The 17,606-nt window shown below is 37.2% G+C and overlaps 1 protein-coding gene across 3 annotated transcripts in view; it reads right to left on the bottom strand.

The window, feature by feature from the left end:
* Positions 1–17,606, bottom strand: part of DISP1 (dispatched RND transporter family member 1) — an 83,525-nt gene that overhangs the window by 14,137 nt on the left and 51,782 nt on the right. For all 3 annotated transcript variants that reach the window (XM_079297531.1, XM_079297532.1, XM_079297533.1), the window contains exons 2-3: positions 15,245–15,781; positions 1,052–1,081 (exon numbers count right to left, since the gene is read on the bottom strand). In XM_079297531.1, the coding sequence (XP_079153657.1) occupies positions 1,052–1,081; positions 15,245–15,781 (567 nt within the window). The remainder of the gene's footprint in view (positions 1–1,051; positions 1,082–15,244; positions 15,782–17,606) is intronic.

The raw sequence follows: 17,606 nt of genomic DNA, 5'->3' as shown, positions 1-17,606 counted from the left end.
AAAAAAAAGGAGAATGTTTAGGTTATTTTCCTATTTTAAGCATAATATGTGGCTAGTGACAAACTTCAATTCAGCTCCTGTATACAGATGTCCCCAGGTTCAACCACTCCTCAGGCTCATATAGAGACAGAAATGTACCATATGGAAAGGTCACTATGAACAACAGATATTTGTGTGACCTAAATCATATCAACACACAGATTTCTGTAACTCAAAACAGATACTTAGCAAACAGGCCTGCTCTCCACTGAAAGCAAATCCTAAAGATGGATTGTATTTTTAATGTATTTTCTCTTGAGATGGTTTCTTATTGCCATTCTGATGCTCTGATAGATAAAATGGTTTTAGATACAATTTTCTCTGACCCTGCCATGCTACAGAGCCTGTACAATCCAAACCCAGTGTTCTAGACTGCACGGGGTTTTAGGAAGAATTAAAACTTCTATGATGAAATTTTCTAAGCTTATCAGGTTTGTTTATTGATGATACAACCAAGCCACTTCTCAGAGCAACCCTTATTCCAAAAAGCACTGAGGCATGGAGTAACCAGGCACAGATTTTTAATAAAAATGCCCTAAAATAGTTGAAAATAGGAAGCATTGAAATCTGCATAGATTTTTAAATTCTGGCCTAGTACTAATGAGGAGACTGCTTTTCTGTCTGTAAATAGAGCCTGAGTTTGGATACTCTGCATGTTCTATACCCTTCCTGCTCCCCCTGGATTCATAGATCTGTTATTAGGGATGTTAAAGAATTTGGTCCTGGCTCCTTGTTTCAGTGTTTATTTAGGGACCCACTGCAGATCAATTCTTCTAAATGTTGTTTGACCTTGCTGATACCATCTGCCACCCTGGTTTCCCATGGCATTTGCAGAAATTTACTACCCATTGCCTAAAGAAATACTTTAAAAATCTGATTTAATTTGAATGTTTATTGTTTCCTTTGAATATTCCTTATTCTTGCTTTGTCTGGGGAATAACAGCTTTGTCATCACCTCATCTACCCCTTTTAGAATTCCAAAGACCTCAGCTATGACAGCACTTCATCTTACCTTTTTGGTAACTTGAATGGTCTGGTTGGTCTGAAAGAAGAGGAAAAAAGTGAGTAATTGAGAATGTATGAAATATGAATGCACACAACAATTTGTTTAATTATTCTCATGCATGGGTAAGCAAATAAATTATAAAAATCAGATATTTTAGGATATCAATTATTTTGAAAGGCCCACAATCATATTCAATTGAGTCTTTGCAAACAAGTAGTTTAGAGAATAATTGCAGCTAGACAGCTGGGTTTTCAAAAGTGGAATTTTATGCAGCTGATTTTTGGAATTGCTAATCCAGAGGCTTTTCCAGTTTTCAACAAGAGACCAAGTAAACTAATATGATAAAAATTCAATACTACTGAAAATCATGACAAAGTTTGCATATGATGGAAACAGACAATCACAACACCACATTCTGACTGTAATTCACAAAACTTCACATTTTTTTTTCTTTGTAATTCCATTACAAAAAATTATTTTGGCCATAAATCCTGTCTTGCCATAATACAGGAAGTAGAATGACATAGGATGCCTCTACAAAATATTTTTATGCAAGTTTTTGTTACTTCTAAAGAATCTAATATGAATTACATTATTTTGAGGAGGAGATAGCAAACCCAAGTGAAAATTATTGTTTTCTAACACTGTTCAATTCAATTTCTTATTTACTGGACCAGTAATATTCACATAAATTTCACTTAAAAAAACTTCATGAAGAATCTGCAAGTAATTTCAATAATGTGACATAAAATCACTCTAAAGTTGTGACCATACAACAGCTTCAGTTAAGTTATGGATTTGTTTTACCATCAAGGACACATTTAGTATTACTTCTTTTAAAAAGTATGGAAAGCACCGAGTTAAGAAGCAGGGACTTGCCTAAAATAGATGACTTAATAGCATCACACTGAGATTGCCAAAAACATAGATTTGTTTGCTTTCTCACACAGACAAACAGTTCAAACTTCAGACTCACCTGAGATTTTCAGAAAAACTTAATCCACTACAGAAATAAAATCTGCTGCTTTTCAAAGCAGTAAGAGTTTTTACTACTACACAGAAGTAAGATTTGCTCCTTTCAGCCATGAGCAAGATGGAGAAAAGCAGAACAACCAATCTGCAGTTACTTATCCAGAGTAACTCAAGGGTTAAGGAAAGGTGTAGACAAAGATTCTCTGCTGAACACAGCCACAAAAGATTAAATTCATGAATTGTCACCAAGTTTCAGACCAGGTGCACAAATCTGACTTCCAGAGGTACTGAACCTACTGAATACCTACCTACCCTACTGGTACCTACTGAATATCCTATTTTCCAACTGATGCAAAAAAATTCTGGTAGTACTACGATCCACTCACCAGCAGCCAAAATGGAGAGAAACCAAACTGAACTGAGTTCTGAAATTACTTTGAACAGTAAATTCCCTGAGGCTGAAAAGAAGTTGTGGCAAGCTCAGGGGACTGCTTGTCTGATCAACAGCTTCAACCACAAAATCAACTTTTCCCAACTCAGGCTACACTGGAGGATCAGAAACCAGGTACTGAAGTCAAAACTCACTCAACTTGATTCTGAAGTGAGCAGTATCAAGAGTCTGGATGAAGAGGAATGCTTAAACAGACAGACCCTTTCATGAACTTGCACCAAGGCAGAGCACATGCTGAATGTGCCTTCACTGCTTTATGGAAAAGTTTGGAATAACAGATTTTTTAACCACAGCACAGACTCCTGGGTTTACAGATGAGAGAGAAATATAAAGAGATATATTTACTGTTAGTAAGGTGATTCAAACATGAATTTCTAGCTTTCATATGTAAAGAGCTGCATTTCCATATACATTCAGTCACTTGTTTTTGTCTGTGCCATAATGGGCTCTGCCATGAGTGATAGTATCAGACAATGCTTTGGCACAAGCAGAGCCATCCAAGGATTAGTACAGGCTTTGTATTTATGCTGACTTGTATAAAGATTTCTATGACAATTCCAGTTTATATTAGCAGGTAAAATCATTTTCTTCTGCATGGGGGCTACTTTAAAATTAAATTTGCCTAATTTAGTTCACACAAAATGGGTAAAAATACCAACACAATCATTCCTCATCCTCCCCCTGTCCCATCAAAACCAAACTACATTTCCCTCTGTTTCCTCCACCTGCAAAATATATTCAGTGCTGAACAAATGATGATGATTAAGTTCTTCAAAGTTAGGGAGGGTTAAAGGTCACACCTGCTATCAAACTGTTTTGTTTTGAAAAGCATGCATTGAAAAAATCTGGGTACACCCAGGTTTAAATTCCAGCAGTGTAACCAATCCCTTGCAGCTGTTGTGATGACTCTATTATATTGGTCAATAGGAAAAGTTATCCCTGAAAACTATGCCCCAAAATTCTTTAGTTATGCTCTAAAATACAGAAATGCATGGCAAAACCAGATCTTTCCCATTTAATTAATGTTGCTGTATCTAATTTTTGAAGTATTATGCTTTCATTGACCCAGTTTAAATAACACCATTGGCCTCCAAGAAATAAAGTGTGGACAAAAGAGTCCTCATCAGTTTTCATGAGAAAGAAATGGTGAATTACACTCTTTTGCTGGGACAAAAGCCAAGTTGATCTGTGTATTAAATTACCTTTGTACTTAGTTCTCACAAATCTGATAGCAGAAACTGACAATCACAGTTGTGACAAATCCAAGTTACTGCACGAACTGCAGTCACTGATTAAAATCTAATAAACACTTTGCTCCAAGAGAGGAAAAGGGAAAGATGAAGAAAATGATAGGTTCTGTCCTAGCACCATTTACTGTGAGTGTCAGCCCCTGCTCAACATGTATTTTGCTTCATTCTGTCCTTTCCTAGTGGCAACTTTTGTCTGAACATCACACAATTAAGAAATACATAAAGAAAAGATAAATAGATTAGTTAAAACCCACAGATGTTTCTCAGTATGAAATGTATTTTGGATAACCATCATCCTTCTGTGTAACATGCTGAAAAGGAGGAATGAGGTCTTTAAAAAGGGCTGCTGGAATACCAGCAAGTTTACCCAAGGAAATAACTGAGTATCAGGAGGACTATCAGCTTTGGACTGGACTACTACAGCTCTAATTATTCAATTTCCAGCCTAAATAAGCATTTAACCTCAACATTTCTACCAGTATTTTGAACTGTGAGGTAGTAGAAAACATTTGTTCCTTTGAATAGGGGCAGTTCACAGGTATTAAAAAAATGATTGCTTTACATATTTTTCAAGCTGAGAAAGACAATGACCAATGCTTGAGCTTCCTGGAGGGGAAAACACTGTGCAACATGGTAATATCCTGACTTTGGGTACCCAGGGAAGGCAAAGTCTCCTTCAGATTACAGCAGTGAATGAGTTTTCTCATGGAAGTGAATGGAGTATATCAGAGAGGGAGTTTGGTCCTAATTCCAAGCATCACAATGTTAATTGGGGTTTTTTTTGAGTCAGTCAAAAAGTATCAACACATTCTGAATCGTATCTTTGTACCAACCTATCCAAACCTTCCTAAAATTCCAATTACAATTCCTGATGTTGCCCTTTCTAAACCTTTGATTTTTGATTTATGTCATTTCACTTAGCTGCACTTAATTTCTATTTTACCATGTGCAGATGCAGAGACTGGAACTTGGATACAGAAGGGCTTTTCCTCTTTTTTCCCTTGGAGGAACAAGAAGCCATTTAGATTTTTAGCTGAAATTAATGCCTGCCAGCCTGATATGGGCCAGTACAAAGGTGCTGCCTGTGATTGTTGTGCCCTATTTTTAGGTGTAAGGAAACAACAAACAGCATTGTATAAATCTGAAATTATCAGTGTGGGTGCTTCTCCTCTGCTTCATTCCTGGGAGACAGGAGCTAAGGGAAGCAGAAGCTGCTCTCCCACAAATGATATCCAGCACTGTCATTTTGGTGCTGAGCTGCACAATAATTTGAAAATAAATGTACAGCTTACTGATATTTATCATAAAGGATTTTTACAACACAGAATTGTGGAATATCCCGAGATGGAAGGAACTCATGAAGATCACTGAAGTCCAACTCCTGGCCCTGCACAGGACAAAAAGATTCATTTTGCACTCTTGTTTTTCACTAAAAGATTCACTGGAGTCAAAAATGGTAAGTTGCAATAAATAGCTGTATTTACTGGAGAAAAAAAAAAAAAAAAAAAAAAAGACTCTCTTGTTCAAGGATTATGAGGTGTTTAACCTCAATGCTTTACTTTGCCAGAGGGAAACCATTCCCTTTGTTGGTAGATCTGGTTACCAGAAGTGATAAAACGTAGCTTTTTGTCATTATTATACTCCTGGATAAGCTAAATCCCTGCAGGGTAGAATGAGATATGCATCATATTGTACATTCTCCATCAGAACATACAATACAAACTAAATCCCTGCACAGGAAGAAAATCCTCATGTTTTCAGAATGTCATTGACCCAAGAGAACAATCTGAATTGCTCCTAAATATCAAGCAAGCTTTTGCTGTTATATCAGATATAACACCTATGTGCTTTATCATTTTAACAATCACTCAGATAACAAATCCAACAGATTAGGTTGCCAAAGAAGTTTTTATAAGTCTCCCAATTTATTTTTTTAATCATGAACTCTATCTAGATGTTTTTTAAACATGCAGTGTTCATTGTAATTGTCTGCACTTAGCTTTACTTGTTTACATCTCTGAGAAACAGGACAACCACAGCAAAATGTTATTGTAAAGGAGACAGAGAGTGCAATTTTCTGGTAAGTTGCTTTTTTAAGGTTTTTTGTTAAAACCAAGAATGCAACCAATTTTCACGGGTTTTATCCCCACATAAAATATCTAGGAATAATCTAAAAGGATTTTAGATTTTTTAGGTCAGTATTATCAGGGTGAAATGATCTGAAACGAACTGCTACTTCATCCTATTAAAATGTGTGAAATTTTGCAATATGCAGCTTTCCTTAATGTTGTACATATGAATATTCTTTTGCTTAAAATTAAGCAAAATGCAACTTAGCAGACCAAAACTTGTTCTACTATTTGGCAACTGTATTAGAGATGTCAGTTCACATTTTCACAGTCCCTTTTACACATCCCTTCCAACTGAAATAGTCTATTTTATTCTAACCCTGTATAACTCATCATATGCTAAAATTAAAACTTCTATAAATGTATAAGATACAGGCCATTTGAAACCTGAAATTATTCTATTATAATCATCTCCAAGGCTGGGGGGGATTGTTGGGTTTTTTCCCTCCTCTCCTTTTCCTCACTGCTCCACAGAAATGGTATCCATATAAGAGCCTGGGATTTACTGACCAAGTCTTCAGTTTAAGGTTCCTTAGAGACCCATTTTTGCAATACTGACTTCTAATGGCTTTCCTCTTTCATCTTCAGCAACTGACTAAATATTATCAACCACTAGGAAAGCTGGCTCTTTTCCTTTATAGCATCTACTTGGTTCACTTGCCTTGAAAAGGAATTAAATCATCTTCTCTGTAGGAAAATCTGAGAGCATAAGAAGCCATACAGACCCTCCAAACAAGGAGAATTTCTTGTATTCTTCTTTCCCTGAACTCTTCTCCAACAAGTGTAGTCACTTTTAAACACTGCTCCAAAACTGTCAATAAGAAGACTGCCATCAAGCATGCTTCAGCTGGATTCTCCCTGCTTTAAATGGCAAAGTTTATACACAATTTAAAGCATACACTTCTTAAAAAGGTTTAATTGAAGCTATATATATATACATATATTCCTTAAACTTTTGAAGCACTGAAGGCAGGACCACAGAGAGCACTGCCTGGCAAATTAAACAAAAGTTCTGAACTATTAAAGAGAATTTAAAAAAAAAATAGCTTAGTAAAATACCACCATGAATCATTATTTGAAAACAAGCCAACAGCTAATTTGGAGCAGACTAATATTATTTCAAGATCCTTCACAAGTCTAAAACCATTAGTCTTTTCTCTTTTCTTGGTAATTACAGTGAAATTAATAGATATGTTCTGGGATTTAAATGATGACTAGAGTAGTTTTCAACATTTTTACTGGCAGAAAGTCCCTTCCTTAGAAATATTTTATTTCAAAGCTGTTTTTATTACACTTCCCAGTTGAATGGAGCAATGCAAGGTCATGGCCACATCTTGTATTTCTCTGACAGACAGGAAATTAACATGACCCAAGGAATCACAACATACACAGAGGAAAAACCCCATCTCATGATACCAACAAGAATGAAAATGTCCAAGAGTGCCTGTTTTTACAATGGTATCTCTGCACACAGGCTGAAGTGCACGTTCTTCTAGGCATTAATGACTGACATTAAGCACATGGAAGTTTGGCTCTGGAATAGAGAGCCTTGGAGTGTCATAAATCACACCTCAACTGCTTCATGCTCCACTCTTCCTTCCTGTTTAGATATAAGACTTTGGGATTGTAAGTCACCAAGGGGTTCAGTTTTGCTCTCAGAAAACCTCCTTTGACCAGAGAGATTTTCTAAAGATAGCTTAAAAGCACTTAGAATTTCTCCAAATTATTCATCTAACTACAGGGATAACCAACAGTTTTTATCTTTCTGCATGTTTAATCTCTTGCAGCAAATGAAAATACTGTTAATCAAGATATTTGTTCTAAATTTAGTCAAGTATTTCTCTTCAGTGTTGAACTCCTGTTCCAGTATCTGTGAATTTAGTAATTTAGAATGCCATAACTTTTAAGTGATATAGAACAAATGTGCATTCAACACAATATATTTTAAAGTATTAATATGTAACTGCACAAAGAAGGCTCTTTAGCTTTTGTTAGTGCTAATGAAAAGTTGTACATATATAATGCACACTATCTTCTGGATCTCCTGACATGACATTTGTTTTGTATGCTCAGTAACAAGGAAGCCAAAAAAATGAAATATTTACTGAACATTTTACTGAAATATTACTGAACATTTAAGGTTTCCAGTATTGTAGCTAAGACCCCAAAAAAGCACTCTAGGATTGAACAGACTATAAAACACATTTAACATAATCAAAGTTGTTCAGCAAAATGTTTGAAAACGTTAATTCATTTGACAGACCAAATGAAACATCCTACAAACTGGAAATGTAACATAATTTCGAAGCAAGGTATCCCATTAACACACCAGAAAATAAGGGAGAAGTGGCAGAAGTGATGCAAATAAGATTTTCCACTCCAGTCCATAAATCTACTTATGATTTTACTAGAAAATAACCAAAACACACCCTAGTTTGCAAATAATGAGGCTAAGCTCTCTGAAACATCATCAGGATTTTTCCCTTTTTTAACTTCTTTTCCCTCCACTGATCTGTCAGTGGTATCATCTCTATTTTGCATTGATATAATCCAGGCTTTGCACTTCCATTTGCATTTCTATTTTGCATTGATAATCTAGAGACCAAGAGATGTCTCTATTCAGCAGAATCTCACTGCAATTTTTGTGTATCAAAATCAATGCCAAATTGCTCAGGTACCCTCTGTATTTCCCTCTTGCACTGTGTTTGGGATTTTGTTTTGTTTTGCAGTTCAAGCACCACTGAACCAATTAAAAGCATGCAGATCAATTACTATTCACTAGGAGATGAAGACAATACTGAAATATCAGAGAGGAAGAACAAGTGACTTTGGAAGGAGTTAGAGCCAGAGACAATGAAAGTAACTCATAAAGCTTTTTAAGCTGATATTGATCTTTCTGCACTTTCCCCCATCAGAAGGAAGACTCAAAATGTATAAGTAGGAATACACAAACCTTTATAAAACCCATCTCTTTAAGAGTGATGAAAATCAGGTCATTGGCCATGCATAGTTTAGACTGATGTTCTTTGTTGTCTGGTGTTGGCTTATTCACATCTGAACTTTACTACAACCTCCTACTAAATTAAAAGTACATGAAAACAACTATACACAGGCAAAACATTCCAACAAACTGACATCATTTTGGATGTTCTGGGGTTTTTCTAAGTGTACATAAATGCTCAGTTTTTAAAGTTATCTCAAACAGCACACCAATCAGTCCTTTCCCAGAACAAGCTCAGCTGATGCTGCTTTTCCAGTCAATTTAGTACAAAAGAAAGGAGCCATGTTTTTTAAAGCTTCCCTCCCATTATCAGCTTTACATCTTCTAAAGACAGCAATTCAAAGGCCCAGCAGATTGCTAGTTATGAGTGAGTTCTTCTGTTGTTCAGAGAAAGGTGAGGGATGCAGGGCACAGGAAATTCATCTTCAAGCACACACAGGAGCTGAATTCCCTAAGGAGCAGAACCTGCATGGCAAAATGCAGCCAGGCTGGTACTCAGCTGCACCTGGAACCTTCCAAGAACCACCTTCCTATGTCAAAATGCTTGAATCCAAACAACCTGAAGTCTTTACAAACATTAATATTTAATTAGCACAATTAAGAAGCCTGCAAAAAAAACCCTGAACAGCCCAGAATGCCAGGGTTTTTTAAACTACACTTAATACTTACCTTTAATTTGGTCAGCCACCAAATTATAAATGGCATTTTTATTTGCATGCTGGGCTCTGTGTGTCAGCCCTTTGCTTTGAGCTCCAGAAAGTGCAGCAAGTTGTTTGCACAGCCAACAATGCACAATATTTATCATGGGAAGAGTAAATGAATTAATAAAACCAGAATTAATAAAACCCTTAAGGTATCACACTCAGAGATCATGCAAGACTAAAATAAAAATGTGCGAAAATGAAGAAGCACAGCTCAAATTGGACAGGAAAAATTATTTCAAAGAAAGAAAAAGAACCAGTTCAGCTGGTCACAGGGAAACCTACTTCCACACATGTGCACAAGAGAGAATTCCACATTTGGACTCAGATGGATGCATGAGATGGCTTCACATTCCTTTTCTTTATTCTCAACTCATCAAAATCCCAAGCATGCCATTGGGTTGCTAATAGTTCATAATAAGAAGAGGATAACTCCTATATTGGCATAGAATAAATGGATTAAATGAGAATAGAGCCAGAATTTTTATTGTTTCAGGAGCCCCTGATCTATGGCATGAACCAAAAGATTTGCAACACCCTGAACACTGAAAGAAATTACGGTAACAGCTTTTGCCCTTTAGTTGCAAAAGGTTGATAAAGCATTTCAGAAATCCTGCTTCCAGAAACATGACCTAAAGTTTTCTTCTTTAAGATTCCTATTTTTAATCTTCCTAGGGGAAGGCAGAAAGGCTCCTTTATTAATTTTTAAATCATTATATGCATATGCATTTTGTACAAAAGACATTAATATACAATTCATTTAAAAAATGAAAATACTCTTTAATGAATCAAATAAAGCAGAAACTAAAAACTTTCAAAACAGGATAGGTTGTTAAAAAAGCTCTATGGAAAAGTTTCTGTGAACAGCTCATGTTGCAGAAATGAGGAGACTTGAAAATATTTTATTCACATGTATATGCAAAATCAACTCTGCAAGCCACGCAGAATGTACTAGATAACAATTATCCTTTTCCTGGAATCAAGCAGGGAACTGTTTCATAACAAAGTCTTGTTATTAAGATTGGTATTTGGCAAACATTCCCTTGCTTTTTGAAAGAGCAGGAGATTATTTTTTTCTGATTCTCATCTTTAGGCTGAATAACTAGAAGGAAAAATCTAAAATGGGTAAGAGGCAGCTGTAATGTTCTATCCTCCCTTTCTCATTTTTATAGAACTTTGTTTTAAGGTATTAAATAAAGTCTAAGTATTCATGTATATCTGCAGTACTGTTTGAACAGTGTGTGGCACAGAACTCTGAGACAGAGCAGAACCCAGAATCCCAGAACCGCCACATAAATCTGCAATGCCAAAACACTTCAAAAGATTTAATTCCAACTGAAAGCAAGATGTACAAAAAGTCTGGAGGCTTTAGCAGTTTCCTGATGCTGTTTTCTGCCTTCTTTAGAATATAAATTGGTCTAGCAAGCATAAACTTCGAATCTAGCAAGTTAACCTAACTAAGCTTTGAGAGCTAAAACCTCCAAAGTAGGCTGGTGAGCAGTGAGGAGCAATTCTCAAATTTTAGGTAAATAAGGTTTCTGTGGGGCTTTAAACAGATTTTATTTTCTGGTTCCAGCTTGAGATGATTGTGTGATTGTGGAGAGTTCATCCCATATATCCTTTAAGCCTGTTGTTTTTGTTTTGTTTTTTTTTTACCACAGATAATTCAGATGCTTTTCAGAACAGTTTTCCTTACTTGTCTCCTTTAGACAAAAGCACTAATAGCATAGTCCAAAAAAGTAAATAACAGTGGGTGACACAAAGCAGGTTCACCCTGAGCCAAGAGTGCTTGTTTGAATTTATTGGTTTGATACTGCAGAAGTGCAAGCACTGGCAGTCTGGAGCATTTTCCTTAGCAGCAGCACCAGCAGTTCCTTCTCAGCTCCCTGACCTCTTCTGCCCCTAACTGAGTCCACAGACCTAAGTCGAAATTTTATCACCAGAGAGATTCCAGCAGAGCTGGCATCAAGATTAACAATACTTTTACAGTAGCTTTTAACTGGTGTTTACCCACTAAAAATGTCCCATACATGTCTGAGGGAAGCAATCCAATTTGGTACCAGAGATACCATCACTGTTACTCTGTGTCTTCCACAATCCTGAGACAACTTCCTGAATGATCTCCTTCCTCTTCCACTCCTCTTTACATGCATACATTTCTATATGAATAAGAGATTTTGAAAAATACCAGGAAAGATTGTAAGAGCTTTCTGGCTTCTTTAAAATGCTAGCATTTAGCTCTCCTAGGGAACTATGCAACTGTTCACTATTTATTTTATCCTCCTTTCATCCCACTAAGAATGCTACTGGGCTGCAGAGTTTTACTTTTCCCTAGGGACTCCTAACTCAGTGCTTCCAGTTGTTATGGATAATCTTCACACTTCTTCCACAGCCTGCCTTGGTTGGTTTTCCCCATTCCTGCTCCACCCTGGTGAAGGTTGCTGATGATTACAGAAGCAGAGGGCAGCAAAGGAGGGGCAGTAACTTCATATCTTCCAGTGTGTCTAAGCCCCCAGGTTTCTTATGATACATAAGTTCATTCCATCAAAAAGGGATATTTCAGCATGAGCTCTCCAAAGGCACAGGGCAGGGAAAAAAAAATAAAAATCATGCAACAGTACTGAAAAGAATTGAATGTGCAATGCTTTTACACAGATATATTTAGAAATGGTTAGAAAGCAAATCAAATCCCCAGACAAATACACTCTGATGTGGAGAGATGGCTAGAATTTGCCAGGAGTGTTTGTGTGGTCAAGACATTATGGCCACTGAAAAAAAGAGGTATGAACATGTTTAAATGAGCTACTTCTTAAATATGTGCACAAAATAACACAAGGAACTTTACTCAAGATCTTCCAACCTCAGCAAAACATCTAAAAATCATCAGAATCATTACAACCAAATGTTGACCTTTTTTATCTACTTTTGCCATAGAATTTTTTACCACAATAATACTGCAAAACACCAACCACTAAAAATATTTTCTATTATGCTACAGAACGTTTTCACCAACCTAAAAAAGTGAACAGTTGTCCAGACTCTCAAGATACAGTGGATAGATGACATTACCATGTAATTTAGTTAAACTTCAAAGCTGAACCCTCTACAAAATTCCAGATCCAGCCAGCTTTAAGAGGACAGGACAAGTGTGGCATTATTTCAATCTGTCTTTACTCACTCCAATCTGCAATGATATACCAGAGCCACATTCCTTTAATATTAGGTCACTGACAAATGTTAAGCCTTGGGCTTCAAAACCTGACAAAACCTGTTGTGCTGAAACAATTGGTTACCTGCCCAGAGCTGTAAGCATCAGTGATAGTCTGCAAAGAAAGTGTTCATCATCCTCTATCTAATCATATATTTTCCCCTTCTTAAAACTATAACAATATTTGAATGCATTTTTTAAAAAATAGAAATAAGCTAAATTAAGTGTAGTTTGACTACATATTGAATTCAATTAAGGTATTGTATGAGAAAGTGCATTTTAAATAACTCTGTTAAAAACATTTTCTAAAGCTGGATGATTTCCAATGAACCTGGTAATAAAAATACCTGGAGAAGAAGCTGCTGTGCAGATTATAAGATCAAACTGCAATAAAATTAAGAGTGTGGAACAATGATCACATTAAAATATCACACACCTAAGTGTTACTCTTCTGTTTACAGGAAGTTACCCGAGCACATAAGAAATGAGTACACATTTATCACCTCTCCTTTTTAGCACTGCCAAGTAGCTCCAAATGAGGCAGTGTGCTTCTTCCTCAGTGCACACCCATCCACCTGCAGTGCTGCATCCAGTTGCTCCCAGTTTTTACCATTTCCCAACATGTCTGCATGGACAGTGGCCTCTCTGGGTGATAAGTTTACATTGCAATGAGAGACTATGGCATTTAGACACATCTTGAGTGTGGAGAGAGAAAAGAAGCCTTTGGTTCCTTGCTAAGTGATAGTCAGACCAGTACACACTGTACACACTTTCCACTAATGCAGCCATGGGCAGTTTAAGGAGTGAAAAGGCATGGAAGCAGTCCAGTAATCATTTGATAGGGATATGCAGGGTATGCTAACAGAGCTGATTAAATAAGTAGAGGTGCTTTAAAGGTGGAATCTTGTTTGACTGTTGGCAGTAAGACAAACCATTTATCATAAATCATTATCCATAATTTCTGTACATTTTTGTAGAAGTGTATGGTGTGGCAAGGAACTGCAAGATGAAAAACCAGCATTTTGGCTCAAGAGCCCAATCAGCAGTTCAAACAGTTTTTGTATCTGTGAAGCGTGACAGAAAACATTATTTTATCATATCCAGAAGAAATTTTCACTGTTTTTATTTCTAAACTAGAAACCCAGACTATGGATGGCATTTGTTCCCTTCCTCAGGACTATGGAACACAGATGAAGTTTAACAGTCCTGCTGCACAGGGGGGAAAACAGTGAAATCAATGCAACCATTCCAACAGTTTGAAAAGTATGACTGATCCTACAATGGTTCAACTTCCTGCATACCTTTGCATACAATATTATACAACATCTTTGCTTGACATTTAAACAAGTATAGGGTGGAAAAATCATCTCTGATTGTAAGCAGTTCTGACAACTATGATTTTTTTTCCATTTGTAAGTGGAATAAGTGGCAGGAGAAAGCTGATTTGTGCTCTGTATTATCATCCCTATTTTCATCTGCTTTTACCTTAGGAGAAAAAAAGCTTTATTCACTTTGAGTTTTTCCACATTACATGTTTCTTCCAGTCTAATTTGTTAGGAAGTTAAATTTAGTTCATATATTTCATCAAGACAAAATCATTGTAACTGACTGAGAAACAGCTCCAAGTTTTTGAATAACCTTGCAGATGTTGGAGAACAGGGACAAGGATAGTTTTTAATGCTCCCATGAAAATCCACCCCTTTTAGCCCAACTGCAACTCAGAAAAAATAATAACCTTGCTTAAAAGCTTCTAGGTGTCTTCCTTCAGAGAGGAATTTGGTTTTTAGAAACTGCCTTAGATTGACTGATTTTGCCCAAGACCAGGAGGCTGTAGAAGATTTTTTCTTGTGTTTGTTGCTCCCTGAAGCTCTGGAACTCCAAAGCTAACAAGTTCTTATGAAATGGAGAACAGAAAGGACTAAAACATGGAACAATCCCAAATTTCTCAATCTGAGCACAATTTTAAAGCTTTGCAGATAACCTACACTGGAAAGATATGAGGGCAACCCACTGAACCAGCTGACCTGAAAATGAAAAAACACCCTGTACATTTGAGAATAGAGTTGAAAGTATTTTCTAATGTATCTTTTAAAGGAAATATGTGTTTTGGACTATGCACACACACCAGATTTTTCAGTGTATTCTTAACAATCACTGTAATGGTTTGTTTTACACAAGAGATATACCCTGTATCTTCTAAAAGAGCCAATGAGCTTCCAAACAATCCCCAAGAAGAAAAAAAAACCAAAAAAACCAAACCAAAACAGAAAAACAGCGTTTTTTGGGTTTTTTTTCTCCCAAGAAAGAATTAATTCACTTCAGGAACATTCATGGCACCCAGCAAAACAAATCTCCTGACTTGGTTCTGTTACATCACTGGAAAAGAAATTTGGTTCACCTTCCTTTCAGATCTTCTACTTTTGCACAAAAACAAAATAGTTCTGGGAAAGATTACCCATCAACTAAGAAATAATGCAAGCTGCTTACCTTATCCTGGCTATGTGCTGCTGCACAGGCTGATGCTGGAAATGGTCAGGCCACTGATGGTGAAGGCAGAAGGATGGGGAGGGCTGAAGACAGCAGGCAGGCTGATAGATAGGGGTGTGTTTTTGGCAAATAGAGGCTGAGTACTCAGTGTGTGGCTGCATGCAGCATGAGGTCATAGGAGAGGGTGCTGAGCTGCCAACCACTGAATGACATTCTTGCTTGCTATTATGGCTACTTAAAGAATGGTGGTATGGACAAGGGTGGCAGCATTGTGACAACATCTGCTGAGTTCTTTGGTTGTCTAAAGGCAGAAAGGATGGTTTGATTGTACCATTTAGTTGCAGGCAGCCATTTGGACTTGGTTTGGCTCTTGGTGCTTCCTTGGATGGGAGTTGCTGGACTGTGATGTCTCCATCACTCGCTGCAACACCCCCTGGGCCAGCAGCACTGGACAAGATGCTGCCATTGCTCAGGACCACAGAGTCACTGGTGCTGCTCATAGCCATGCTCCGAGTTCTCAGTGGACACGTGATGCTCCTGAAGAAACAAAGCACAGGTTGGAGAGCTGCAGTGGTTTCAGGTGCTCAAAATAACTTTAGATTAATGTGAGTAAAAGTCAGCTCTGAGCTTCACCTTTCACAACACAGTGAAACTGAAAGGAGTCTCACACACACTGCCAGGAATGTTTCAGTGTACTTAAATCTCTTCAACAAAATGTTAAGAGTAGAGTGATGTCAATTTTCAGTGATTAAACCAAACTGTAAGTCAAATGAATAGAGATTTGACAGTGTCTGTGTCACAGCTAACAATTAATGGTTGACATGCACACAGCAAGATCATTGTGCACAAAACTAAGCTATAGCTACTATTTATAAAACAGGTTTCAGTACAAACAGTGCCACCATCCAGACTTTGCACTGCAATTTACCTGTGTGCTTTGAAAACCTGCAGGAGACAAGCCCACGCAATAGAAATTATTTAATAACCAATAATGTGCTGGTTTCAGTAATCTCCTTTCCAGTTTCCATTAAAAATGAAGTATATTCATGTTTATAAAGAAATTTTGAAATGCCTTATTTGAATAAATCAAGCCATTTCAGCAGACATATCAAATTTTCTGAATAGTAGGTCAGATCTTTAGCAGGAGCTCACAATGAACTGTTATGAATACTGAAAAGACAGAATACAACCACATGCTTTTTCCAAGTTGACAAAAAAATAATCCTAGGATTGAATTATTGCTGATTGAGAAGTCCTTGCTTCTTAGTGACATATATTCTAAAGGCAGTACATAACATACCATGCTATAAACAAAGGATATTAAAAGATTTTCTCCTAAGGTTTTTCAAGCAATACATAGGTAAACGAGCACTATTAACATTGTAGAAGTGACCACAGCTCCAGATCAAAACTTGTGTGAGGTGCTCACAGCAACCAATTTTTCCCCATCTTAACTATAACTTTGTTTTAATAAAATAAAAAGGTAAGTTAGCGATCATTATTTTGATAAATAACACAAAAGGTCAAACACCACACTCAAATAAGAGTTTGCTACCCAATTTACATGGGCCTGGGGGAGGGAAGAGGAGAAAGAGGAAGAAAAACACTAATTATGTACTACTTAGAAGAATAAATCAACACTTGCTGAAAAAACAGAATCAGTTAACTACAACTGCTTTGACTTCTTAATACCAAATCTATTTAACAGCATTGCAAGTCCAAATTGCAAGGCTTGCATTAAAGACACCGAACTTTGCAGAGACACAACACATAGATTAAGGCAGACAAGCAGGGAAGTTTCTAACTCATTTTCTTCTCTGATGCCTTTGCTGAGTGCTCAGAGAGCTAAGCCTGCCCAGCCAGCTGAGCTATTTAATTGCCTGAATGCTAATTCTGAGCAGAAAGTGCTTTGCTGACTGGAATGCTTCCCCTGGCAGCCCCCTGCATAGCATCTTCCTGAGACAGAGCTAAATCCTCCACTTCTGAAACAAAAATTAATCCTCAGCTATTTGTTCTAGATCATGTGCAGAGCCAGATGCCCTGGGAAATCACTTTCATTTAGATAACCAACTGCTCAAACAGGAGAATATGCTGCTTGACAAGCAAATTTTTCCAGCCTTCAATTCCACACATTCCTGCTGGGTACCCCCTCCCCTGGCCCAGGCAAGTCAAGCCCAAGGAGGACTTTCTGCTAAGCACAGAGAGCAAATTCAAGAGGCTGGCTAAACTTCAGTTTGGTCTGAAGAGACATATTAGTTATGTGAAATTCCACTGTGTTTCAGCAGTCTGCTTTTCTCCCACACTGCAGGCAACATCAGACCTCAGTGGACACGGCGAGAGCTGGACATAGAGGCAGAGAAAG

Source organism: Erithacus rubecula, assembly GCF_903797595.1.
Source record: "Erithacus rubecula genome assembly, chromosome: 2".
In the NCBI taxonomy this organism is placed as follows: Eukaryota; Metazoa; Chordata; class Aves; order Passeriformes; family Muscicapidae; genus Erithacus; species Erithacus rubecula.
This window is presented reverse-complemented; position numbering and strand designations above follow the sequence as displayed.